Source organism: Camelina sativa, chromosome 20 (genome assembly GCF_000633955.1).
Source record: "Camelina sativa cultivar DH55 chromosome 20, Cs, whole genome shotgun sequence".
NCBI lineage: Eukaryota > Viridiplantae > Streptophyta > Magnoliopsida > Brassicales > Brassicaceae > Camelina > Camelina sativa.
Window position 1 is genome coordinate 6,558,280 of NC_025704.1, and position 26,014 is coordinate 6,584,293.

A 26,014-nucleotide genomic window follows, 5' to 3' on the forward strand; every position below is an offset into this window, starting at 1 on the left:
ACTTGGTGTATAGCCCATTGGGCTTGGAGACTTAATAAGCCCATGACTATTTTCTTTCTTCAACTCGACCGTGGGGACAAAGGAAGAAACAACATGATTTGAGTGCAATTACGATTAAGTGGATAATTTTTAGACAGGAAGAAGATTATATTTTAACATGGGGTAACTAAAAGTCTTTAACATTGTGAATGGTGGGATACGCCAAGCCCTTGCAATAGTGCAACGCATGGGCGACGAACGTGAGCACAAATAGCAAGCTATTTCAATGGCTCACTCCCTAAAAAGATTGAGTTAATATCGTGTGGATCGATGATCCACATATCAGATATTAAACTGATAAGAACAGATACTACACTTGATCTTAGCCAAAAGGCCGAGAAAGGTATGCTTTGTCTCAACGTTTGCGAGTCCTTTTATATCAAAACATCGGCTTTGTTTTGCTAATACTCTTCCGATGTGGGACTAGTGTACTAACACTCGAACAAAGAAATCAGCTCATAAGTAAGTTTACTGAAGAAAAGCTAAAGACGTTTTATGTTTATAGATTGCTCGTTAAGAAAATTTCCAGAGTTAATGATTGATAGGGGTTGATCTCAACAAGAGACAACCCTCCAAAAATAGGCGTATGCCGCTTAAGTACGACAAGCTCACGGTATTCTTTAGTAAAAGGCGAAAGAATAGTTCGCTATGTGCTTATCGCACGGCTCCGTGGTTTTTAACAGAAGGCTATCTCCATCTTATATATGTCTTGGGTTCGTTGTCTTTCTCTGTGTGTTTACGATGTGGGACTTAAAACCAATGTATGCAAAAATCACGCGTTCTCTCTTTTGTCACAGTAATGGGCTTTCGTTACTTTTGGTTTCCTCCACTCTCTTATGAAAGTCATTAAACCAAATTCAATAATATGGGCCTTCTTATGAATCCCCCACTTTTGTGAGAGTGAGGTCATTTTGATCTAAATTTAGAATATAAGGGACAAGGGACCATAAAGAAATTATAATACCATGAAAAGTTCCGGAAACAATCGCTAGTACAAGACTCGCCGTTGTACTTTCAGAGAAGTACAATGTTGGTTTTCCTCATTCTTCTTTTAATGAATTTTGCAGTACACAAGTCTGAAGTTTTTTTTGTACTATACAAAACATAAACGAATGCTACAAAACTTTGTCCCGTGTACTACAATTTGTGTGGTTATATTGTGTACTACTCAATCCTTCATTATTTGTGTGTATATATATAGTTCCCAGCAGTTATTGAAATCAAAACTCAAGTTGTAATAAACAGAAGATATTTTGAAGGTAGTGGATCTCGACAGGGTCGATATGAGAACACATGTGCAACCAACGGCTGTAATGACGCCATGTAATGATTATATCTCTCGTTTTCATGTGTTCTCAGGTCACCCCTGCTGAGCTCTTTCTCTACCGTCCATCTTTATCAACACCGTGGCTTTTATTCATATACCCAATGGTAAGTTTCTATGTAATTTCGAAATCTGTAGTATTACAAATGAAATAACAAATACAAACATTGTAACTCTTGGTAATCTTACGTACCTATGTGTAATATATGCTACGAATGGTGAATGATCTACTTAATTGTCTTGCTCTTTGTCCTTTAACAAGATAGACTGCCAAAGAAACAGAGGAAGCAAGAAACCCACAATGAGCTCATCAGTAATATGTTTGTGATGTTAATTTTCTTAGTTTAAGGGATGATGTTGAAAGAAAGTTTTACTTCGCGGAGGAGGCGGAGAGCAGCAGGACGAGTGAACTTCCTGGCGAAGAGGAAGCACGGCGACGGTTTCCCTTTACTGCTACACCATTCTCGCCTATATTCCGTCTCGTAGTTGATATTGTCTATTCCCTGTAAATCAATGTGCTTGGTTAGTGACTCTACTTCTGTTTTAAGTTCGTAAGAGGGTTAAAGCCATAGCAAGAAAAAACAGGATACATAATGCAGAGTTTTAGTTCTACAAACTAAAATGTTGGTCTTAAGAATATATTACCATAACATAACAAACTAACCCAATTCTGATTTCGATTTGGTAACCCAACCGAACCAGTTTACTTTCAGATTTAGTTTGGAGTTTGGTGGTGTTACCTCTTTACAAAACCTATATACTCAAAATCCAAGATATCTAAACCGTAAGACCAAATGCCCGGACCTTACCAAAAATCTGAACCCTCAACTTCTCTTTTGGTAAAATAAGTGTTAACATGTGTACCTTAATGGACTGTATTAGATCAGGAGTAGCATCAGAAAATTTGTAAGTCATAGGATGCCATCCACGACGTTCGTTTCTTTTAGAGGAAGAAAGGTCCCAAGCTGAGTGTGTCAGTGATCTACGTGTGAGTTCGCTATCTACACCCTTTTGCTGAAAATTTAAGAAGGATTACCAGATTTGATTAATTGTACCATTCATTTCTAAATGACAATTCATATGGTTGGATCAAACATTAATCTTACAGATAGCAATGTCTGAACATAGTGCTCATCAGGTATACAGTTGTGTTCCTTCCAACCTTCAGCTGGCTACACAATAAGACTACATTAGTACAACATATCGTCTCCTGATCATCAAACCATAAATGCCTGCCAGATTCTACAGACTAAAACGTGCAGGAATCGAATGGACATGGCCTTATGAGGGAGGAGGAACTGTTAATATTGTGCGGTAATTAAAGCAGAGAAAAGCAACTTACTACAGGACGATCTCGCCAAAACTCTGGAAGTGATTTTCTCTGCAAGATCATATGCAACAAAAAGTTAATGAGTGAGCCAAGCCAACAGTGAACTGTCCACTAACAAAGTAACTCTCACAATATCACCCAAATCTAAAATCAGTGATTCTAATCCCTCTTAGCAGCTAAATCATCTATCTTTTGAAAATGAATGAACGAAAATAAAGAGAGTATATCCCTCTATTCAGTATTATAGTAGCGGACAGACCATAAATTCAATTACAAGTATACCCAAGCTTGCTAGTGAAGTGAAGGTTTCAACAACTTACTCTGCAGTGCTGCTGAAACATAGGAAAGACGGAGGTATCATTCACCACAATTTCTGCATGTTTTCTATTCAGAACGACCCACTTCGAGAAGACGACAGGATAAAGAAAACATAGCACAGATAATGTCAGCTTAACTGTACACATTCAAACTGACAGAACTTGTGGTCATTGAAATACATTTTACACAACAAGGGATTGGAACTTTACCTGTGATCCTTTTCTCCAGTTATGAACAGGAATAATGGGATTCATTTTAGGATTATAACGGCTATCTTTAGTATCTGCAAAGCTGCAATAAAGAAAAACAATTAGTGATTCCAACATAAACATTCCTTTCTTGTCGGTATCAAAATTACAGTATGGAGTTATGTATTTAAGCAGCACGGACCTATCAACGAAACTAGTTGGTGTTGACATGATATAGTTATAAGTGTAGCTGAAACTGTACAGAGGTATGCAGCTGAGAAGAAACCAAACAAACTGAAAAATTTAGTTAGGCAGGTTCATCAACTGCAATCCAAACACAAAAAGATATATACAGAATCAATCTAACCTATCAGAAAGAAAAACAAAGCGGTGATTAAATGGATCACTAAGCGCATGTCTGAGTAATACACGTTCTGCTTCAATCATGGTTGATTCACCCCAGTCTACCTGTAATTAACAAATGAATCAGACGACTTATGCTGCTAATGAGAAAAATCAAGATTTGGTAAACTGATACATTCTCATAGCAGCAACCTGTATACTGTCATTAACTTGCCGATCCAAAAAGAACTTGGATCGAGTTGTAGCCTCGCTGAGAATGAATCCAGGTCTAGAATGAACATATATTGAGAACTTTCCATCCTCACCCTGCAAAAGAACATATTATTATAGACCAAGCTCAATACTTCAATATGGCTTTGACCAATTCTTTAATGCTGTAACTAAGATTACACATTCCAACAGAGAAAAACTTCCAAAAGATATCAACTCTAGTTACTTTAAGCTGATTTTAGTGAAACCAAATTGATCCCAAAACCTCTACCACTTTGCCTGGATCAAAACTATAGTGTTTCAGAACCCAATTAGAGAAAGGAGTGTATGTATACCTGAAAGAAAGCGTCCCAGACAAACTCGAGAGGGAGTCGATTCCGGGCAATGAAGAGGAAAGCAATCTGAGGTTTCTGATCGAGACGAGGCTTGAGAGACGCAGTGATTCCATGAAAACGAGCTTGAATAAATGCGAAACGAGCTTGGATAAATACGAAAGTTCCCAAGCAGAAAGCGAACATCAATGTACCGTATACCTTCCTCTTCCATCTGTACAGTAACTTCTGCTGCGACGCCTTCTTCTTCATTTTGGATCCACCCAGTAAAAAAATCGCGGCTCAAGTCAATTTTCCCGCCATTCGTCTCCGTAGATCAGAACTTTACATAGTCAATCAGACGGTAAACACAGCGTCCTAATACTCTCTCTCTCTATATATATATCTTGCTCTAAGTCGTATTCGTCTCTGGTTTAAATTTCAAGATGTTTGGAGGCAATCAACTCTCGATCTTTGAAGCCGGATCAGATCGAACATGGAAGAATCTTTTTCAAAAATCAGTGGAAGATTTACCGGTTGATTGAAGCGAACTCCAAGGACGATGGCGTCGAGCTGAAAGAAGCTTAGTGATCCGGGGGAGACGAATCACGTGGAAGGAGTAGATGAGCTTTCAGCTTTCACGGGAAGGAGGAGACTTGGGAGTGAGAAAGAGAGAGAAAGATGCTGGTGAGGTGGGCCTTTCTCTAGTCTTTTTCGTAAAGCGAACACTTTCACTGGCAAAATTGAAGTCCGGTCCAATTCATACCCAGCTAATTAATGTATTTTTAAACCGGGATATTAGGCATTTTAGTACATTTTTTAAAGGGAAAATGTCGTTTTAACCATGAACTTTCAAAAAAACGCCATTTAAACCATCAATTTTGCCTGCGGCCATTTAATACATCGAGTTTTGGTTGACTTCCTCTTTAAAACATAGAACTGCATTGACCAGGCCAAAAACCCGAAGTTTTAATTTTGCAGTTAACACCCGTTAACCCCGTTAGCTCCTCTGTTACGACCGTCGTTAACATAACCGTTTGGGATAAAACGACATCGCTTTATCCTTCGACTCTGAAAACAAAATCCCCAATTCGAAGTCAAAATCCCCAATTCGAAGTCTTCGTCTTCTCTTGACATTTACAGCTCCAATTCTTCGTTTTTCATCTTCACGAACGAATCGATTATGAGTTCTAAATCAGGGCAATCGAGTGGTGAGAACAGAGTCGATGAGAACAGAGGACGTTGGTGCCATGGTTTCCCTTCAAAATGTCATTGCGGCTTAGACATTGCCATCTACACATCAAGCTCAAAACAGAACCCAGGAAGACCTTATTTCCATTGTCCAACCAGAGGAGATGTAAGTGATTCAGATATGATTTTGTGTGTATTTTTATAGTTATGTGATAATCAAAAATATTTCGTAAATGCAGGATCATTTGTTTAAATGGGTCGAAGATGGTGTTTATGAGGAGGTTGTTGAGGTTTTACCTAAATTGACAAACATTGAGAGCGAGTTAAGCAGTGCCAAATCTGAGGTTGCTCTCGAGATTGATGAGTTAAAGGCTCGGATTGAAGTGTTGATGGATGATGCAATGTCGAGCAAAAGAGAAATTAAGAATTGGAAACTGGTTATCAAATTGTGCTTGGTGTGTCTTTGTTTAACTTTCATTGTAATAGTGATCCTAATGATTAAATCCAACAAACCAACAATGCATCTTGGTTATTAGTGTGTTTGATGTTGTGTTTTTTGGTGTTGTATGTTGTAATGTGGCTTTGGTAATGATAAACAATGTCTTTGCTTCAGATAAGAGAGATTTAAAGTACCAAAGTGAGTTTAATAAAGAGAAAACATCCAGACAACAAACCAGATTAAACAGTAGGTTGAAACAACAACAATCTTTCTTCACCATAAAAAACAACATCACATTCAGAAACCTAATCTAAGAAGAACACTCAAACCATGTTGCAAATCGACCTAGTCCTTGTCCTTGGGATCCTTCAGCTTCCCCTTGGGATCCTTGATTAGTTTGTGATCCAACTGTCGGGCCTTGTGATCCGTGAGCTTGCCTTGGAGGTCCTTGATGAGATTGTGATCCGTGAGCTTGCCTTGGAGGTCCTTGATGAGATTGTGTTCCGTGAGCTTTCCTTGGAGGTCCTTGATGAGATTGTGTTCTGTGAGCTTGCCTTGGAGGTCCTTGATGAGATTGTGTTCCGTGAGCTTGCCTTGGAGGTCCTTGATGAGTTTGTGAACCGTGAGATTGTCTTGGAGGTCCTTGATGTGTTTCTGATCCGTGAGCTTGCATTGGTGGTCCTTGACGAGATTGTGATCCAACTGTTGGCACTTGTGATATGTGAGCTTCTGGTTCCTAAATCATTTGAGAACTTCAGTCATAACATATCCATACATGATTGATGTGAGGTTTACGCACAAAATTAAAAAAAAAAAAAAAACATACCTGAGTTTTCTTTGGTCGACCTCTTGGTCGCTTTGGTACATTAAATATGACTGTTGCATTCTTGCATGAACCTTTGTTGTGTCCTTGTTGCAAACAATTAGAGCATGTCATTACTCTTTTTTCTCGAGACATCTTTGAAGTAGATGAAGTTTCATTCTTTCCTTTCCTCCTTGCATAGTTATTAGGCCTTCATGGGTTGCCTTTTCTCCATGGGGGTGGCAATACAGGTAACCTATTCAATCTAGGCCACAATGGCATCCCCTGAACAGGCATAATACCATCTCGGTATGTTTCTCGCCACCTTATTTTTGTATAGTAATCACTGACATAGTCCTCAACTTTCTCTTTCTTTCCTATTATCACACATGCAGCATGAATACAAGGGATTCCAACCATCTGCCACTTCCTGCAACCACAAATTCTCTGATTCATATCAACCCTGTAATTAACACCATTCGAAGATACCTCATGAATATTGTGTCTGGCCATAAGTCTCTGGCAATTCCCTGCCCCAGCTATTATTTTCTCAATCTCGGCATGTGCTCTCTTGGTAAACCTTGTCTTGAGCCTATCAGCTATGAGAAACCGCTTGGCATTCCTGACCATGCATTGCCTCCTAATGTCCTCTAGCAAATCCAATAAGGGCTTTTTCCTGGCCTGTCTGATGGTTATATTGAAAGATTCACTTAGATTGTTAAGGTTGTCATTGCAACAAGTGCCAATCTTGAAGAAAGCTCTAGACCATGTCAGCGGATTCGTTAGTTGCAGAGTTGCATAAGCTTGAGGATTGTACGCCTTTAGCTCTGCCATTCGATCAGCAAACTCTCCTGTCGTTTAGGCGCGTGCTATCTTCCAAAACATCCTTTGTAGTTCTTGATCGTGATTGTCCTTCTTCCAATTATCCAAAATGTGTTTACAACACTGTCGATGCTCAGCATGTGGAAGAATGCTATGTATAGCTTTAACTAGACCCTACAAACAAAAACGAAGACATTTGTTAGACCTTACATTTCAAACAAACAAACACAAACAAACCTTAAACATATAATGAAATGACTAACCGATTGTTTGTCTGATATTACAGCTATATCTGTCATCGTTTGAAGGCCCAAACTTACTGAGATATGTCTCACAAACCAGTCCCAGTTATCATCATTTTCAATCTCTACCACTGCCCAAGCAAGAGGGACAATCCTATTATCCCCATCTCTTCCAACTGCTGCTAACACATGACCTTTAATATTCCATTTCAGAAAAGCTCCATCCAATCCTATAATCGGTCTACAAGTTTCTTTCCATGATTCTTTTTGGGATTTAAAACAAATGTATAAACGGTAGAACCTTTGTTTGCTTCCAATTACTGGCCCAGGGATTGTCTCTATCTCAAATTCGGACCCTATGTTCTGCTGCAACACCTCGGCTTGGTAATCCCATATCCTTGCAAACTGAGATTCGTGACTTGCCTTTCTTGTCTTCATAACTTTCGTTTTTGCTTTTGCACACTGGTCTGGTGTCACTTCCAAGTTATATTCCCTCTGAATCTCAGCAGCCATCTCATATTTGGTAATCTTTGGATTCTTTCTCAGTCTATCCTCAAACAAAAACGCAATGGAAGACCGCTTCAACATTTTCGTATAGCCTGACCTCACACATATATGCTCATTGACAACTACTCTTATCTGCATCTTATGTTTCTTTTTCTCATAGGAACAATAAACTCTCCATGGACATGGACGACCATCATCATCGACATAACAACATTTAGCACCAACCATCAAAGCTTCGGATCTATATAATTTGATGTCATACCTTGTCTTCAATGAGTACATCAGCACAGCAAGCTTAAATTCTTCAGGCGAGTTGAAAGTCTTCTCCACTGCAAGCAAAGACTCTGGATCGTCAACATCTCCATCACCGTTCCCTTCATTGGCATCATCTGCTTCGTCTTCGTCATCAGATGACAAAGGATTTGGAAGCTTGTCATCATCCCATACATCATCCCCGCTGTCAGAGTCAGAACCAGCTTCTTCACCCCTAGCAGCCTCTGGGAAGTCGTCTCTAATGTTTACGTTAGCAACGTCGTCCTCTCCACCGTGCACTTCTTCCTCTCCACCGCCTACTCTATCATCAACACCATCGAAGTCATCATCACCATATATCTGGCAATCATCATCACTGTCGTGTTCTGCTTCCGGCTCAGACTCAGGTTCGCCAACTTTCTTTTTTCGTTTTCGTCCTCGTGTAGCTCGACCTTTACCTCCGGCAACAGACTCTGATATGTCTTCAGAAGGTCCACTTTGTACTTTGTCTCCGACCTCAGACTCCGAGACGCCTTGCAGTAGAGCTCCATCTCCGACAACACTATATGTTTCGATTCGCGGTGGAGCTGCATCAACATCGTTACTGTCATACACAACTAGACTCTGTGATGGAGCTTCGATTCCATCTCCGACAAACGAAATCACTCCCTTATTTCTCACTTTTGGCATCGTAAAACTAGGGTTCGTGAAATTGGGGATTTTGTAAAATTAGGGTTTAGACTTCGAATTGGGGATTTTGACTTCGAATTGGGGATTTTGTTTTCAGAGTCGAAGGATAAAGCGACGTCGTTTTATCCCAAACGGTTATGTTAACGACGGTCGTAACAGAGGAGCTAACGGGATTAACGGGTGTTAACTGCAAAATTAAAACTTCGGGTTTTTGGCCTGGTCAATGCAGTTCTATGTTTTAAAGAGGAAGTCAACAAAAACTCGATGTATTAAATGGCCGCAGGCAAAATTGATGGTTTAAATGGCGTTTTTTTGAAAGTTCATTGTTAAAACGACATTTTTCCCATTTTTGAAACATAATTTGAAAAGTAGTACATGTACTATTTATAATTGGAAAAATAGTCAGGGTCCCACTTGTGAGATATAATGTTTATGAGATAGAATTGTGAGAGATAAAGAGAAATGAGGGAAAAATATATTTATTCAAATATTTTGGTAATATGTTTAAAAAAAAAAAAATTCAAATATATAAAATCTATATTTTTTTCTTTATAATTGATATGTATTTTGTTTGATGATTTTATTTGATAATGTTAAATATTTTTTTACAAATTTTGTATCCGTACACATAATTTAGTGTACGGATGTCTGTACACCTTATTAAATGTACAGATATCTGCACACCTTATTAAGTGTACACATGTTTCTACACATTACTAAGTGTAAACATTAATGTATAGAGACATTTGTACACTGAATAAGATATGCAGATATCCGTACATTTAATAAGGTGTACAGACATCCGTACATTTAATAATGTGTACAGTCCGTACACTTAATAATGTGTACAGACATCCGTACACTTAATAAAGTGTACGGGTAAAAAAGATGTATAGAATATATTTAAAAATTATTAAACAAAATGCATATCAAATTATAAAGAAAAAAATATAGATTTTTTTTGTATCTGAAAAGTTTTCCAAAAAAGATTATATTAACAATTATTTAAATAATTATCCTAATTTTTCAATCTCACAAATGGGTCCTACATAACTCTCCTATCTCACACACACTCACACACAAACACTCTCTCACCTATTTTGCCAATTATAAATAGTGTTTGTACTAAAACACTAATTAAGTTTCCAAAATGTACTAAAATGCCAACATACCCTTTTAAACCCGATTAAAATGCTAACCGACCCGGTTTTATTATTTTGGTCCTGGTTCAATCATTTTAATTACAACATAAATCCCCAACTATCAAAATTTAATGATAAATAGCCGAAATGAGATTGTTGCATTAATTTATTTGTCTACTCTATGCATTATTTGTTTTTTTTTTTTTGTGAGTTAGAATGACATTTTGATAATATGTTATGTGGCTATGTAAACTCAATTGCAACATGTATGAAAATATAGATACGATTTTATTTGGATAATACTTAAAACATAACTATGTATGAAAAATATGACTACAGACTACAGGATACAAATTCAACTATAACGAGAACAAACTTAATTAGTTAATTACAGTAAAACCTCTATAAATTAATAATGTTGGAATCATGACATTTTATTAATTTATAGTGATATTAATTTATCTATAAATTTATAATTATTATTTTATAGTATAAATTAATAATTATTATTTTATAGATATAACTTTAATTGTTCAAATTTTTAATTGTGATAATTTTAGCAAAATAAGAATAAGTTTTCAAATATTGTAAATTTATAGTTTTGAAATTGAATTTGTAATATCTAAAAAACATTATTGACTAAAATTACAAATACTATAGACAAATTCACTTATACATATAACATATATATATATATTTACGAAAATATCCTTTGTCGTATTTTAATAGTCTATCAAACTATCAAAATGATATATATCTACAAATTTAAAACTTAAAAAATTTAGCTATTTTTATGAACTGTTATAGAGTATTTTATATCATTATAATTTAAAAATACAATACAACAATTGTTTTATAGATATGAATTTTAGAGAATCATACATTATTATTCAGCATCAACATATATATATATATATAGTTTACATAATTATTAATTTATGATATTATTGGGACTATATTTTACACTGAAATTTCAAAAAAAATTATTATTTTATTATCTTATCGAATTTTGTTATTTTTTACACGAGCCCGACTTGGGGCCTGCAAAATTTATTAATTTATAGTATTTATTAATTTATAGAGTATTAATTTATAGCATCTCTATAAAACTATTGCGAAAAAAATAATAATTAATTCAGACAAAACTGGTTCGTGAAAGAAATATGTATCGTGAATAGTAAACAAACACGTGGAGTATCTTTGGAACGTTTCCTAGTACACTCTTTTGAACGTTCCAACCAGCTAGTACAAAACTCGTCGTTGTACTTTCAAACAAGTACATTGTTTTCTTTTAATCAATTTTGCAGGTACACAAGTCTGTCTGAACTTTTTTGAAAAAATTGTACTACAAGAAAACGTAAATGAATGCAATAATACTTAAGCCAAGTGTACTACAATTTTTGTGGTGAGATTGTGTACTACCCATTTATTGCCCAATCCCTTCATAACTTGTGTGTATATATATAGTCAGTCCCCCATCAGTTTTCAGCGAAATCGGTACTCGAATTGTAACTATCCTATAATTTATGACTTGTTACAAAGCAGAGAAAAATATCGTCAAGGTAATGGATCTCGACAGGGTCGACATGAGAACACATGTGCAATCAACGACTGTAATGACGCCACGTCATTATTTCATTACATCTCTCGTTTTTCATGTGTTCTCAGGTCACCCCTGCCGAGCTCTTTCTTTACCGTCCAAACTTATCAACGTGACCACGTCGGTGACTTCATTCATTCACCAAATTAATGGGGTTAGTTTTTTACAAGAATTCATAATGTTACATATCGGAACAAATGCTTTGAATGGTGACTGATCAACTATAGTTTTCTTGCTTGTGAAAATGATCGAGTATTCGAGTTGATCAAAATGTCTGTGAAGTTACCTTTTTTTCTTCTTCTTTGACGTCAACTTCCTTTTCCACTAATATAAACATGCAAGCAACACTAGGAGTTGATTTGTTGCAGTCACTTAGTCTAAGTACTATTCCAAGATATACAAAGAGGATGCAAACTAATTCTGATTTGTTTTGCAATGGCGTCAGCTCTATTGTTGTTGTGGAGTGACAATTTCAACACGAACAAGAACATATATAAAAGTTTAAAGACTCTTTGATATGACAACAGCAAATTCTTCCTTAAGTCTTCCATTAACATTTTGATCCACAAAATCCCCTTATAGGAAAAGATTAATCTGCCTAGTGTACGTATTACTTAATTTGCCATTACCCATTACTTATGTTATGGCCAAATGCTTAGCAGCTCAAAAACGCAATCAACAAACGGAACGAAGTCTACCACTTCTCACTTTATCATCTTCCTCTTCATCGTTGTCCACAAGGAGTCGATGGGAAACATCTTCACTTCTAGAAGACGATGACGAAGGGCCACAACACATTCCACCCCAACGTGGGAAGTAAATAGATGTAACAGAAAGAGAAAACACAAACATCATCAAACCCATAAGTGAAATACTTCTCTGTTTCCTAACACCATCGCCTGAAAACAACAGATACTGCGTCACCACCGCTCCCACTGTGCCGCCACTTCCCGTAATCCCCGCCACCAGTCCTAAAGATCTGTGTCATCATTTCATAAAAACAAAAGTTAACCGAATAAATCAAACCAAACCAAATTAAAATCAAACCGATGCTTAACCAAACCTGGAGGAGACGAAAGGGACGACGCCAAAGACAAGGCCAGAAGCAGCTTGAACAAAAACAGAGAAGACCCACATGACGGCGATGGATCCCCAGAGCGAGTTAACTCGTCCGAGTAACACACACAACAACCCAGCCACCGATTGCACCACCCAGAGCCCCCAGAGCCTCCCTCTCATCCCGAATCTCTTCCCCAGCGCGTCCGATATCATTCCTCCCGCCGGTCGCGACGCTATGTTCGATATCCCGAAACTCGCCGCGATCGTCCCCGCCGCCTCCAGATTCACCCCGAATCTCTCGTAGAAATATCCGGCGATCACGTTGTCCGTCGTGAGCTCGACGCCGTAAGAGTAACCGTAGAGCAGAGCTAAGACCCACGCTCTGTAATTCCCAAGCCCGCCGATAAGAATCTCAACGAAATTGGTATGTTCTCCTTCGCCTTTATCTTCTTCGGGAGTTTTGATTTTGTTCTGTTTCGATGTTTCTCTGTTGCCGTTGGGAGTATCTTGGCCGTAGATGAGAACGAGTACGGCGGTTGTAACTTGAAAAACGGCGGGAAACACGAACGACACGCGCCAAGCAAAGGCGCGTGGGAAGAACTCGGCGATAGTGGAGTAGATGAGAGGCATAAGGAGCTGAGAGATACCGGCGCCGACGTTAGCCCAACCGGCTGAGACGCCGTTAGCGAGACCAATGACGTTGCCTGAGAACATGGATGACATCCAGTACTGATTTGCTACGAAATTAGCGAGGGAGAATCCGACGAAGAAACGGAGGAGGATGAACGACGTCGGAGAGGATACGAAGGCGGCGGAGAGAATAGCTGGAGCGGTGAGGAAAGAGAGGATCGCCGAGGAAGTTCTTGGTCCGATGAGATCACAGAGTGGTCCCATAGCGAGACGAGAGAAGATAGAGCCAACGAAGGAGGCGATCCCGGCGGCGGATACGGTGGATTCAGAGAGGTTGAGGTCGGAGGAGATGACGGGGACGAGAGGAGGGATTGAGAAGGTGGAGAAGAAGCATGAGAAGAGTGAGAGCCATGCTAGGTGAAAGGCTCGTGAGTGAGGCGAGGAGAGAGAGAACGGTCGGAAGACGGTGGCTCGACCGTCGGAATCCACCGGGATAGTTGTATGTGAAAGCGACGGTTGAGATGGCTCCATTACTCTTGGGAGTAGAAGAAAAACTCAGCTGACGACGACTCTTACTTACACGATCACCCAATGAAACGTTATCTTTGAATTTAAATTTTCCTTTTTTGGTAGGTCAAACTGAGTTTAATCTTTTAATGAACATTTCAATGGTTGACATAAAAACTATAAAAAGAAACATTTAAAATGTTTGAGAGGCAAACTTTTGGCAGTTTTTCGAGTGTAATTTACAAAAATACCTAGATTACATTTTAACCGAACAAGAACCAAATAAAAGACGTACAAAAATTCTTCTTTTGTTGTTAATAAAAATAGTATTGATTTGTTACTATCTTCAAGAAATGCCATTGGGATGCGTAGTTACTATCTTTAGCTGCCGACTTAGTTTTTGTATTTATGCAGAAACGAGACCAAAAGCGATGAAACTTACGTTACGCACCTTTCCAAAAACTTCATTCGTCAGTTACTAATACACTAAACATACCAGCCACATTGGTTCCACAAAACACCCCGAATAAAAAAGTGAAACAAAACCGGTCGGGTTGAATTTCTCTTTGGTCTATCCGGTTATCGCTACTGATGATTGCATTAGTTTTCCTCGAGGAAACCCATTTGTGACGCCAATGAATCTATCTACCAAGATTTGCTCACCAAAATCAGCTACATATCATCTCTTGATTCGATCCCTATGATTTAAAAAAACATTTTCGTAAGATACTGATTCCACATGTTCCCTTGGGTTGAAAGCCTTCTAGAGAAGAAAGAGAGTTTACCACTAGTCTTCCTCTTCGTCAACCAAAACCATCTCAGGGACTCCTTTTGTTGTAAAACTTGTACATTTTACTTGCAATGTGTCTCCCTTTTTAAACTCTGTTTCTTCATTATCCTGTACTCATACATAGTAAGCAAGCAAGAATTAAGTATCGCTTCAACTTAACTAAGAACATGGGAGAATAAGTAAAAGGGTAACTTTCTGAAACATACCTCGAATTTGTACATACCGCGGATTCCACCACCTAAATCAAGAACCAATCCAAGGGGTCGAACCTCTTGCACCTTGGCCATCATCTCTGTTCCTATTTTCAGGTTTCGGGTACTAACCGTTGCATTCTCTTCAGCCTTGTTCTCATATTGATCCTCCTTCCTAGTTGATTTCTTAGCTTTTGGAGATGATACTAGATTAGAATCAGAAACAGTTGAAGCAGTGCTATTGTTTTTGGGAGAAGCGGATTTTAGTTTCCCGTCTTGCTTCAGTGACTCACCACACTCAGCACTAATTTCTTCTGGAGCACAAAGTTCGAGTGCCTCTTCTTCCTTTTGTGATGCAGTCAGCTTAGAGGTAGTGGATTTGGGTTTCCGGTCTGGCTTCGGTGTTGCGGCGCGTTTAGGATTGTTGTTCTTCTCCACAGGGGAAAATTTCTCTGCCTCATCACAATCTACAGCAGTACGGATAACAACTGCAGGAACTGCTAATTTAGATTTCTGAGGTGGCGTTACTTTACTGGGCATGCTTGCAACTGTCTCTCCAACACTAGACGTTTCTATGGAGACTGTTGACGACTCTTTCATCACCGGGTATTTCTCAGGATCAGATTCTGGTTTGCGTTTGGGTTTGGGCGACAATGCTTTGAGAGATAATTTAATGTTACCGCGGACATCGGTATCGATGCACTTCACAGTGATGTAGTTGCCAATAGATAATACATCTGAAACCTTGGAGACCTGGAGGATTGCATAAACACATGGTAAGTTAAAACCAAATCTCAACTAGAGTAATGGCAAACAAACAAGAAAACTCCAGAGATCGTCGCTCTAAGTATTGGCAGGGAGAAACATTTAGGTTTACTTGAGAAATCCATAGGGGAAAAGAAGCGGACACAGGTTTTCACTAAGAAAGCTTACTGGTTCATGAGATAGCTCAGACATATGTAGTAGACCTTGCTGACCACCACTGAACTCAACAAATGCACCGTACTCTTTTATAGTTACCACTGTGCCTTTGTACACGTTACCAGCAATTATTTCACGACCAATGATGAGGTCAACCTGAGGACATGTATAAAATCATAATTCATGGATAATCACTAATCAATTAAAAGCTGGGCTGACAGAGATATACCTTTTCTTGAGCCTTTTCCATCACAGCGTGATTCTTGGCAACAATAGTTAATGTTCCATCGTCAATAGTCAATCTTGCACCTAAACAAAGAAACTTCTTTATCAGAAAAAATCTTCCAGAGAAACTATAAGAAACCAAGTGGATATTATTCATAGGTTTATGAATTTCATTTCGAAACTACTTTCTTAAAAGCACTTGACTTCTTCAATTCAACACGAACTTGTTAGTCTTTAAAGGTCACCCTTGAGTTTTCTTCTCAACTCTTTCTATCCAAATAAAGAAGCTTTTAACAATCAAAGTTCAAGTCAATAAATAACCTGTTTCCTCTTCAATCTTTCTCTTGAGTACACCCATAGGTCCGATCAAGCTACGAAGTGAGTCATTGCTGTACTTCAACGTTGCTGCAAGACAGACATAAGTTCTGGAGTTTGAGCAGGGGAAATCCTATTAGTTAAGGTTACCGAAGATACAAGTGGGAAAGAGACCTAGCCGAGGAGAAGAAGCCCCATCCTGGCTTCGTGGGGAATTTATGTTTCTCTCCATGTGGTCAAGAATCTGAAGACGGGCTTCACGTGCATTTTCTAAGGATTCACAAACTATGTCCAACGGTATTCCAGCTGGCTTTATATCCAGCTGAATCGCTGTCACACCATTTCGTGTGCCAGCAATCTTGAAATCCATATCTCCCAGATGATCTTCCAAACCCTGAGAAATAAATGTATGTATTTCTGTAAAATCTATTTTTCTTAACTTAATACTATTCATGGTTTAGAAGACAAAGGTTATATTAACTACTGCACTGCCTCACATTTCAGTTTCATGATTAATCTGATCACATAACAAGAAAAGACAACAAATTATAATAAGAGAACTCACCAGAATATCAGTTACTATACGGTAGTCCTTTATTNCAAGTCAATAAGTAACCTGTTTCCTCTTCAATCTTTCTCTTGAGTACACCCATAGGTCCGATCAAGCTACGAAGTGAGTCATTGCTGTACTTCAACGTTGCTGCAAGACAGACATAAGTTCTGGAGTTTGAGCAGGGGAAATCCTATTAGTTAAGGTTACCGAAGATACAAGTGGGAAAGAGACCTAGCCGAGGAGAAGAAGCCCCATCCTGGCTTCGTGGGGAATTTATGTTTCTCTCCATGTGGTCAAGAATCTGAAGACGGGCTTCACGTGCATTTTCTAAGGATTCACAAACTATGTCCAACGGTATTCCAGCTGGCTTTATATCCAGCTGAATCGCTGTCACACCATTTCGTGTGCCAGCAATCTTGAAATCCATATCTCCCAGATGATCTTCCAAACCCTGAGAAATCAATGTATGTATTGCTATAAAATCTATTTTTATTAACTTAATACTACTACTCATGGTTTAGAAGACAAAGGTTATATTAACTACTGCACTGCCGCACATTTCAGTTTCATGATTAATCTGATCACATAACAAGAAAACACAACAAATTAAAATAAGAGAACTCACCAGAATATCAGTTACTATACGGTAGTCCTTTATTTCACCACTTGATGGATCTACATCGGTGACAAGACCAACGGAGACACCCGCAACATGAGCTCGCAGAGGGATTCCGGCATCCATTAATGCCATACTACCTGAGAAGCGAAACGCCTTTCATTATGAAGTTAAAATAGAAACATATGATAGTGTGCACCGGCTTGCAAAAACATAATACAAGCTGGCCTGTGAGTGAGAATGAATACCTCCGCAAACGCTTGCCATTGACGTGGATCCATCTGAGGACATTACTTCTGAATTTATACGAACTGTATAAGGAAAAGCCTCTTCAGGGGGCAAGACAGCAAGCAATGCTTTCTCAGCAAGCGTTCCTACAGAAATGGTAAAACGCAGTCAAGCATAAAGCACAAAAAATTTCCTTAGATGAAAAAAAAACACTAGTATGTCAAAGAAAAAGAAGACAAAAAGATCTATCCTTGTTCTATTATAAGCTAGAGACTGATAATACTTGAGGACATTAAACGCAAATAGAAAAAAGGAATCAAAGACCTTACCATGACCAACTTCACGCCTGTTAAGGCCACCTCGTTTTCCGACTTCATTTGTACAATATGGAGGAAAGCTGTAGTGAAGCATAAATCTCTTTTTCGGGGGGCCAACAAGGGAATCCAAGCTTTGTGCATCTCCCGGGGCTCCAAGTGTGACGGTACAGAGCACCTTTTAACACACATACAAAACATCTTTAAGCAAGCTTCTCATTAAATGCAGTGAACTGATTAAGCTTGTCTCCAACACTTCAGATTACATTTTTTGAACCGGCAATAGAATGAAACTAAGCTAAGATAGCAACCCATATGAGTGACACAAAGCACAGAGTAATGTCATTGCTTACAATATAAAAATTCAGGGATTTTTTAACCATCTGCAACCTAATACCATGAGATTCTCTTTTTTTGTTGGTGCAAAAGGTTTACATTTATAGGCGTTTTTGGGAAGTAGAGGTTTCTACCATAAATTTATACACTCTGCAACTAAAGTTTCAGGACGAACCTGCGTATCTCCACGTGAGAAAAGTGCTGATCCATGCAGCGCAGGTAAATAACTGGATTCGCAATAGATGGGCCTAACTTCATCAAGATTTCTCCCGTCAACTCGAAATCCATCTGATATCATCCTTGAACGGACTACCTGATATTTTAGTCAAAGTGAAATAGTAGTAAGACAGTGAACAAAAGAGAAAAATGCAAAAGCCTATAACACATTACTAGTGACTGTCTATGCAATCTCTTGAGATGTGTCTGAAAGTAAAATGAAATTCATAAACTTATGAATAATAATTGATTAGACAAAAGATTATTGATATTGCTATTCAATAATGAACATATTTAATTATCTGATTCAAGTGCTAGTTTTATGTCAAGTTTATCAGGACAGGTACGCCCAAAATAGGAGCAAAGAGGAACCAAATATAATTCCAAATTTACAAAGCCTACCTTCTTTCTCACTGTATCAACAGCCTTTGGAAGGATGCTCAAGCTTTCTTGATCACCTTCTTCTTCAAATACTCTTCTTACATCTTTTCCAATGTTATCTAGAGCCTCTCCACGTTCAAACTGGATATAAATAATTATCAGGCTAGGAGCTTAAAATCAAATTTTGAGATGGAAACAAAGCGAGCACACACCTTTCCATAAGAAGGGTCAGTAAAGACGGATTCAATACGCGTTGCAGCCAAGTCAGTCACTTTTTCTAAAGTTTTCTCAGAAAGCATGGACAATTTGTACTCCTTCTTTTGTTTCCCAGCTTTTTCTGCCAATCTTATTTGGGGATCAAGGTACTTAACAGCCTGTGTAAAAAAACGATTCAAGACTATATAACATTACATTGTATTAGGAACTCCAAGAAAGGTTCTTGAACCTACCTCTGGATGAGCTAGCCTCAGTGCAGCTGCTAAATCTTTCTCTGATATTTCACGGGATTGAACATCAATCATCATGGTCTTATCTCTTGTGCAAGCGTATATCAAATTGAGATCACTTGAGCTAAGCTATACACCGATTTCGACCACCACAAAAGCACAAAAAAAATGAAACAGAGGCGACAAATTTGTAAAAATTTAAACAATATACCAAATAAACTGCGGTTACCTCATCCATAGTAGGATTGACAACAAACTGCCCATAGATCCTTCCTATTCGAATGACTCCAATGGGTCCTCCCCATGGAACATCCGATAGCATTAAGGCAGCTGATGATGCATTAGCTGCTAGTATATCTGGATCCTGCTTCCCATCCGACGATAGAACACTAGCCATTATCTGCATGTGACCAAAGATAAGTCGGCCTAACCAAAGCGTCACGACAACATTTACAAATGAAGATAACCCAAACTTACAAATGAACACTTCCACATAGTAAAATTTCCTACGAACCTAGAGAAAATAAATCATACCTGAACTTCATGGTAAAACCCTGAAGGAAACAAGGGTCTGATTGGTCTATCAATGAGCCGGCCACATAACAGCTCCCGCTCCTTTGGTGCACCCTCTCTTCGCATATATGTATTTGGAATCAAACCTTGAGCGTATTGCTTCTCTTGATAGTCAACCTGACAGTAGTTTACACGAAGTATCATAAACATCAGATTCCTGGAGAATTCTACAAATACATACAACATAAAAGGTACCAAACATCTCTAGACCATTTCCTAATTCCTCATTACAATTCAACCATAATAGCTTCAAAATCGGGAAACTATAATGATGGAAAGATATGTAACATACAGTGAGAGGCAAGAAATCTTTGGGAGAGTCGGTCTTAGCACAGGTAACAGTAGATAGAACTTTGGTCTGGTCCATGCCCAGAACAACTGAACCATTAGCGAAGCGAGCGATTTTGCCAGTCTCGAACGATACAACGCGGGATCCAACTTCGAACTCTTCCTTAAAAGATTCCAATATTTTGGTTCCTGCGGAGGCCGGCGAGTCTGGATCAGAGGGAGCGAAACCAAGGCGGCCAGAGCAGATAGTACGAAAACCTAAAGCACGCCATGCGAGAAGATTCGGAAGAGAAGATGACTTAGCTCGATTCACAATTGACGACATTACACATACAGAGAGAGAGAGAGAGAGAGAGAGAGTGAGAGTGTGAGAGAGGCGGAGAAGAGAGGGAGAACGGAAAAGGGTTTAACGCACCGGTGAAGTTGAGACTGAGCCGACAACATTAAACTAAAAGAAAGGGTTTTAGCGGTCCCGGTCCGGTACGGTTCTGCTTCAATCGAATTTTCTTAACATTTAATTAAACCGACCCCATGATCTCTGATTCTCTGTTTAAGTTAATTTTGATTGCGTGTGTTTTTTTAACTTGTGAGGTTAATTAAGTTGGGATATTCATAAATCATAATGTAAATCGCCATGGAAGGCAAGAGAACTCATGTTTGATACGAAATGTAAAATAGGTATTGTCACTAGTAATTTCTTCAATGAACTTGGAAGAATGAAACAAAAACGTTTGTTTATTTCCAACAAAAAATCATTCAACCGCCAATATTGTTTTTATGCTACGTTATGAAATTATTATGGCGAGTATTATTTTTGTATTGTTCTCAGAAATGTTCAGACAAGAGGAATCTCGTGGAGCTGTGTTTTGAGCTTGCAGGCCACTGCATCAATGAACTCTTCCGTGTTCAAATACGAATCCCTACTCGCCCTGCATCAAAAGTTTCATGAAACCATCAAAACAGCATTAAAGCTGAATGCAGTACGAATTGGTTTGGCTTTGGCTAAATGGTTTCCTATCAATATACACAACTTAATTTGAAGACTCGCCAGCACATTCTTCAGTTTCAGATTCAATTTCCGGTTTACTTGGTAATAAGTTTTTATCATCAAAGACGGTTTGAGCTCTTTTTTTGTTTCATGCAAATGACTAGTAATGGACAAGTTGCTGCTAGTGAGGAAAGGAATGGCTACTTACTTGGGACCATGAATTAAAAGGGCAAGATCCTTGGTCATTTTCCCTGTCTCAACAGTGTTTACACACGATGACTCAAGCTTCTTGACGAAATCCATTAGTTTTTCGTTCTTATCCAGTTTTGCCCTTAAGCAGTATAAAAGGGCAGAAGAATCCATCAGATGATGATCAAGAGAAAGCACAAGAACGTTGCAAGTGGAATAGGTAAATGCATGAATAAACGCAGAACTCAGTTAGCTAATCTAGCTAGAATAGCAAAACATAGGATGATAAAGCTGTGTGTGAAAGTCTGAAAGAGGCTTAGATACCTGTGTTCCAAGCCTCGTGTCCATGCAAATATGGAGGCGATGCTGTTAGTACTGGTTTCTTGTCCCTTTTGGTGCAGTCGAAAATGTCGAGTTACAGTTCCATGAGCCGCCTCTGACTCGAGTGTTTTCCCATCAGCAGACAACTGCAACAAATTCTATCATGTAAAGACTTTTTTTGCAAAGAGAATTAATACTTGACTGTAGGTTTATGATACAAACCAAAACGGAGGTCATGAGGCCTAATGAGCCAAACCCTACATTTAAAGAAGGAAAAACAATAAGAAGTGTTAAGTATGTTACTTGCTTTACACAAATAAACATTCAAGGATTGTAGGTTTAAATTATACCTTGGGCAAGAAGATCACTTTGAACATCACCATCGTAATTTTTGCACGCCCAGACATAGCCACCTTCGCTTTTTACTGCGTAAGCCACCATGTCATCGATCAAGCGGTGCTCATACCTACAACAATAATACCATTTACATATTACCTTTACTAACGAAAGGGGAAGCAAGATGCAAACTTTACGTAAGAGCGTAAAGATATTAACCAGATTGAGTGCTCTTCAAACTTTTGCTTCCAATTTGCCTCATAAACTTCTTGAAATATGTCCTTGAACCTGTATTGTTCAACCAGATTATAGAGCAGCTCGCTTATGCAAACCCGAGACTTAGAGATCACCAAGAAGGCAAGAACATAGAAAACAAACCTGCCATCATATTTCTTGAGAATTGTGTTCTTGGTGCTCAAGTATAGTGGCCATTTCTTATTAAATGCAATCGCCATAGATGATTCAGCAAAACCTCGAATTGACTGGCATATCACAAAACGCAATATGGTGGTTAATAAAATCTTCACAACCAGAGTGAATAAAACTAAAGCCAATTAATAAAAGAGACATACTTCATCTACATTGTACATAGCTAGTGCGACTCCTGGGCCTTTGAAATCATATACATCTAGGTCCACAGGTGCGTTCCCATCTTCTGGGACTAATAAGACAATGAGAGTCATTCACTTACAATCTAAACTAAATGATTGAAGAATCATCATGATCTAATGAATATAGTTTGGTATGGTCTTACCAAAAACCATTTTCAACTTTCCTGGCCCATTAATAACTGCATCAGTGGCACGATACTGGTCACCAAAGGCATGCCTACCAATGCATATAGGTTTTTTCCAACCTGTAAAGACAAAAGATTTGAGTTCTCATGTGGTATCTAAATACAGATCCTAACACAAATTCATAACAAGGCAACAAAAGTTACCAGGAACAAGCCGGGGGATATTGCTGCACATGATAGGTTCACGGAAGACAGTTCCTAGAAGACATTGAAAACCTTATGTAAAAACAATGAAGATTGAAAATAGTACCTGCTAGCTGGGTGAAATAAAAAGCTGCAAAGCAATTTAACCAAGACATCCCTATTCGGAAAACATGCATTGTTCTTTGATAATACAGAGACAAACCATCTAAAATGTTTCTGATTGTCCCATTAGGACTCCTCCACATTGATTTCAGTCCAAACTCCTTCACTCTACCCTCATCTGCCAAATAAATAAGATAGGGAAGCTATAAAAATGCTTCCTTTGATGCAAACAAGCAGCATATGTGTTACAAAGGACATGAAATACCAGGAGTTATAGTGGCACATTTGATAGCAACGTTGTACCTGCAAACGAAAACAGTTTAAAGCGCAAAATCAATTTAATTTCACATAGAGAAAGAGTAATAACGAATTTAAGCCACACAAAAAAAGGCATTCATTTGTTGACAAAAGAGGCTGCAAAGGCGAAATAAGAGGCCAAAACTACAAATTACAATTCAGGCTTTAGAATGTTTTCTAATACAAAAGAGAATCTAAACCAAAGAAAGTGCAAAGAATCAGTAGCACTTACTTAAGAGCTGCTTCTGCACTTTCAACTGTAACCTTGTCATCAGTAGCATCACGATTCAGAATCCCCAAGTCGAAGTACTTAATGTCCAAATCCAGATAAGGAAGAATAAGCTACAAAACATTAGAAAACAACACATGAGCTCAGTCCAAAAAAATGTAATCAAAAGGTACAAACTTGGTGATAAATTACATCCTTACTTTCTCCTTAATCATACTCCATATCACCCTCGTCATCTCATCGCCTGAACATTTCCAAAATACACAAACAAATTTAAAAACATTCTCTGAGATACCAACCTTAGCAAGGAACACCAGCAAATGACTTTAACAATTATCTATGATACTAAGTACCGATCAGTCTATGATTTTGCGCAAAAGAGTCTCACCATCCATTTCAACTACAGGATTCTGAACCTGAATTTTATCAGAACCGCTTGAAGAGGCAAAACATCGAACAGATGATGCGCGTAGAAACTGAACGGGAAAAGCGACGCGATTCCTCGAAACGCCACCCGAGAATAAACCGGAATTGAGAAAACCCGGAGACTTCCATGAATTCCGAGTAGAAGAAACGAACGAAGACGATAAACCAGCAGCGGTTGATGAAGATAACATGGCGGCGAGGCTAGCACTGTACGTGAAAGCGCCGTGTGTGAGCTTATTCAGCATCCGAGTCACCGCACTCAAACTCCTTCCTTCAACGTCGACCACTGACTGAATCTGACGCGTCGGCAAGTTTACTCTGAGCTATACGATGACGGTTCCGGTGAATAAGAAACAAAAGAGGAGAACCGAATTTTAAGTAGGCCCAACGAAAGGCCCAGTCAAATTAATCCTCTGTATTATAAACCAACCCGGATTAGCCGGTTCGAATTTACCAAATCTGTAATATGGTCCGGTTAGTCTCAATTTCCGATTTTGATTTGTAAATTAAAAAGAAAAAGGAAAACGAAAACCCTACTGAGAGGTTTTATTTCTTTGTCTGGTCAGATTTGTTTCTCACAAAACATCATTACCCAAACTCCATTGTTGCTCAGCTCAAGTTCTTAGCTTCTCTTCTTAATCTTCCTCTGTGAGTATCTTCGATTTTTACTATTGCTTTCTGATTATTTTCTTATAGAAGCCGTCGCTTTGTCTAGTTGTTGTGTTTCCTTGCTAAAACTAAGGTTTCTGGATCCTTAATCAAACTTAATTATCAATGTGTTTGAATGTTTAATGTTGCTTAGCTTTGTATTGATAATTTAGTTTGCGATTATATATTTTTGATTTGTAAGAATCAATTGTTTGTTTAGTAATTGACATGAGACTTTGAATTTTCAGGACAGAACTGGTTTGTACTTCAATCTACACAAGTGATTCTGTAATCTCAAAGATGATGTTACCAACTGAGTCAAAGAAAGCCTTGTCTTTCAAAAGGTGTATTGAAGATGGAGACTTGGTTATCGTTTACGAGAGACATGATGTGATGAAACCTGTGAAAGTAAGCAAAGACGGTGTGCTTCAGAACCGTTTTGGTTTCTATAAACACTCTGATTGGATAGGGAAGCCATTAGGGACGAAAGTATTCAGCAACAAGGGTAAATTTGTGTACTTGTTAGCTCCTACTCCTGAGCTATGGACATTGGTTTTAAGCCACAGGACTCAGATTCTTTACATTGCGGATATTAGCTTTGTGGTGATGTATCTAGAAGTTGTGCCTGGCTGTGTTGTTCTTGAGTCAGGCACAGGAAGTGGTTCGCTTTCTACTTCACTTGCTCGAGCTGTGGCTCCAACTGGACATGTGTATTCGTTTGATTTTCACGAGCAACGAGCTGTCTCTGCTAGGTATTTTTGTTCACTTCTTCGATACTTTAGCTCTCTCGTTCTGCTTTTGTCTTACAGGTCTAGTCCTTATGCATCTTTTCTTTTACTTTTACTTTGCAACAGGGAAGATTTTGAGAAGACGGGAATTAGTAGTTTAGTAACCGTAGAGGTTAGAGACATTCAAGGAGAAGGTTTCCCTGAGAAATTGACAGGTTTGGCTGATTCGGTTTTCCTAGACCTTCCACAACCCTGGCTTGCGGTTCCTTCTGCAGCAAAGATGTTAAAGCAGGATGGAGTTCTCTGCTCTTTCTCACCTTGCATCGAGCAAGTACAACGCACTTGTGAAGTCCTCAGATCAGATTTCATAGGTAAGCTTATCCTCATTTACAATACAAACTGATAGAGCTGTAGAAGTAAGTTCTGACCCATTATCTGATAATTCTGACTT

General features: G+C 38.5%; 6 protein-coding genes across 8 annotated transcripts in view; 1 reads left to right on the forward strand and 5 right to left on the reverse strand.

Annotated features, from left to right (window-relative positions):
- On the reverse strand, positions 1,272-4,797 carry LOC104769692. Of its 2 annotated transcripts, XM_010493962.2 has the most exons (12): positions 4,108-4,797; positions 3,755-3,868; positions 3,567-3,667; positions 3,402-3,473; positions 3,221-3,302; positions 3,014-3,094; positions 2,706-2,744; positions 2,470-2,535; positions 2,228-2,377; positions 1,738-1,866; positions 1,557-1,630; positions 1,272-1,449 (listed from the first exon to the last, which is right to left on the reverse strand). In XM_010493962.2, the coding sequence occupies exons 1-11, from the start codon at positions 4,354-4,356 to the stop codon at positions 1,595-1,597; spliced, it is 1,119 nt and encodes a 372-aa protein (XP_010492264.1). In that variant the 5' UTR covers positions 4,357-4,797; the 3' UTR covers positions 1,272-1,449; positions 1,557-1,594. The 2 variants fall into 2 exon arrangements, with proteins under 2 accessions (XP_010492264.1, XP_010492263.1); XM_010493961.2 differs by having other exon boundaries at positions 1,434-1,630.
- On the reverse strand, positions 6,729-7,349 carry LOC104772259. The gene has a single exon (XM_010496891.1). The coding sequence runs from the start codon at positions 7,347-7,349 to the stop codon at positions 6,729-6,731; it is 621 nt and encodes a 206-aa protein (XP_010495193.1).
- Positions 12,241-14,096, reverse strand: LOC104769693 (high affinity nitrate transporter 2.7-like). The gene is made up of 2 exons (XM_010493963.2): positions 12,834-14,096; positions 12,241-12,749 (listed from the first exon to the last, which is right to left on the reverse strand). Exons 1-2 carry the CDS (start codon positions 13,988-13,990, stop codon positions 12,446-12,448), a joined length of 1,461 nt encoding a protein of 486 aa, XP_010492265.1. The 5' UTR covers positions 13,991-14,096; the 3' UTR covers positions 12,241-12,445.
- LOC104769694 (polyribonucleotide nucleotidyltransferase 2, mitochondrial-like) lies at positions 14,399-20,781 on the reverse strand. Of its 2 annotated transcripts, none has more exons than XM_010493964.2 (17): positions 20,364-20,781; positions 20,033-20,188; positions 19,728-19,898; positions 19,502-19,627; positions 19,265-19,426; positions 19,074-19,193; positions 18,631-18,768; positions 18,135-18,297; positions 17,826-17,951; positions 17,587-17,717; positions 16,583-16,802; positions 16,415-16,498; positions 16,098-16,177; positions 15,881-16,024; positions 14,963-15,700; positions 14,752-14,864; positions 14,399-14,664 (listed from the first exon to the last, which is right to left on the reverse strand). In XM_010493964.2, the coding sequence occupies exons 1-16, from the start codon at positions 20,682-20,684 to the stop codon at positions 14,754-14,756; spliced, it is 2,991 nt and encodes a 996-aa protein (XP_010492266.1). In that variant the 5' UTR covers positions 20,685-20,781; the 3' UTR covers positions 14,399-14,664; positions 14,752-14,753. The 2 variants fall into 2 exon arrangements, with proteins under 2 accessions (XP_010492266.1, XP_010492267.1); XM_010493965.2 differs by lacking the exons at positions 16,415-16,498; positions 16,583-16,802 and adding exons at positions 17,025-17,108; positions 17,193-17,412.
- LOC104769695 (isocitrate dehydrogenase [NADP], chloroplastic/mitochondrial) lies at positions 21,041-24,539 on the reverse strand. The gene is made up of 15 exons (XM_010493966.2): positions 24,150-24,539; positions 23,962-24,005; positions 23,765-23,874; positions 23,501-23,538; positions 23,336-23,413; positions 23,134-23,187; positions 22,948-23,049; positions 22,766-22,854; positions 22,572-22,675; positions 22,413-22,481; positions 22,208-22,323; positions 22,080-22,114; positions 21,861-22,003; positions 21,556-21,678; positions 21,041-21,288 (listed from the first exon to the last, which is right to left on the reverse strand). The coding sequence occupies exons 1-15, from the start codon at positions 24,430-24,432 to the stop codon at positions 21,195-21,197; spliced, it is 1,482 nt and encodes a 493-aa protein (XP_010492268.1). The 5' UTR covers positions 24,433-24,539; the 3' UTR covers positions 21,041-21,194.
- LOC104769696 (tRNA (adenine(58)-N(1))-methyltransferase catalytic subunit TRMT61A-like) overlaps positions 24,719-26,014 on the forward strand; it is a gene marked incomplete in the record, with an annotated part of 2,950 nt that continues 1,654 nt past the window's right edge. The window contains 3 exon segments of the mRNA XM_019241728.1: positions 24,719-24,835; positions 25,084-25,587; positions 25,690-25,924. Of these exon segments, the coding sequence (XP_019097273.1) occupies positions 25,136-25,587; positions 25,690-25,924 (687 nt within the window).

What these genes read in the sequence shown, in the direction of transcription:
- LOC104769692 (XM_010493962.2), bottom strand. Translation starts at nt 4,356, where the DNA reads ATGAAGAAGAAGGCGTCGCAGCAGAAGTTACTGTACAGATGGAAGAGG. An exon ending in TCTGGGACGCTTTCTTTCAG is followed by an intron (nt 3,869 to 4,107) that starts GTATACATACAC and finishes GTTCTTTTGCAG; the next exon opens with GGTGAGGATGGAAAGTTCTC. An exon ending in TGTTTCAGCAGCACTGCAGA is followed by an intron (nt 2,745 to 3,013) that starts GTAAGTTGTTGA and finishes ATGATCTTGCAG; the next exon opens with AGAAAATCACTTCCAGAGTT.
- LOC104769694 (XM_010493964.2), bottom strand. Translation starts at nt 20,684, where the DNA reads ATGTCGTCAATTGTGAATCGAGCTAAGTCATCTTCTCTTCCGAATCTT. An exon ending in TCAATCCTACTATGGATGAG is followed by an intron (nt 19,628 to 19,727) that starts GTAACCGCAGTT and finishes ATCGGTGTATAG; the next exon opens with CTTAGCTCAAGTGATCTCAA. An exon ending in CTGACCCTTCTTATGGAAAG is followed by an intron (nt 19,194 to 19,264) that starts GTGTGTGCTCGC and finishes ATTTATATCCAG; the next exon opens with TTTGAACGTGGAGAGGCTCT.
- LOC104772259 (XM_010496891.1), bottom strand. Translation starts at nt 7,349, where the DNA reads ATGGCAGAGCTAAAGGCGTACAATCCTCAAGCTTATGCAACTCTGCAA.
- LOC104769695 (XM_010493966.2), bottom strand. Translation starts at nt 24,432, where the DNA reads ATGCTGAATAAGCTCACACACGGCGCTTTCACGTACAGTGCTAGCCTC. An exon ending in CTCAAGAAATATGATGGCAG is followed by an intron (nt 22,482 to 22,571) that starts GTTTGTTTTCTA and finishes TGAACAATACAG; the next exon opens with GTTCAAGGACATATTTCAAG. An exon ending in TTTGAAGAGCACTCAATCTG is followed by an intron (nt 22,324 to 22,412) that starts GTTAATATCTTT and finishes TTATTGTTGTAG; the next exon opens with GTATGAGCACCGCTTGATCG.
- LOC104769693 (XM_010493963.2), bottom strand. Translation starts at nt 13,990, where the DNA reads ATGGAGCCATCTCAACCGTCGCTTTCACATACAACTATCCCGGTGGAT. An exon ending in GTCCCTTTCGTCTCCTCCAG is followed by an intron (nt 12,750 to 12,833) that starts GTTTGGTTAAGC and finishes ATGATGACACAG; the next exon opens with ATCTTTAGGACTGGTGGCGG.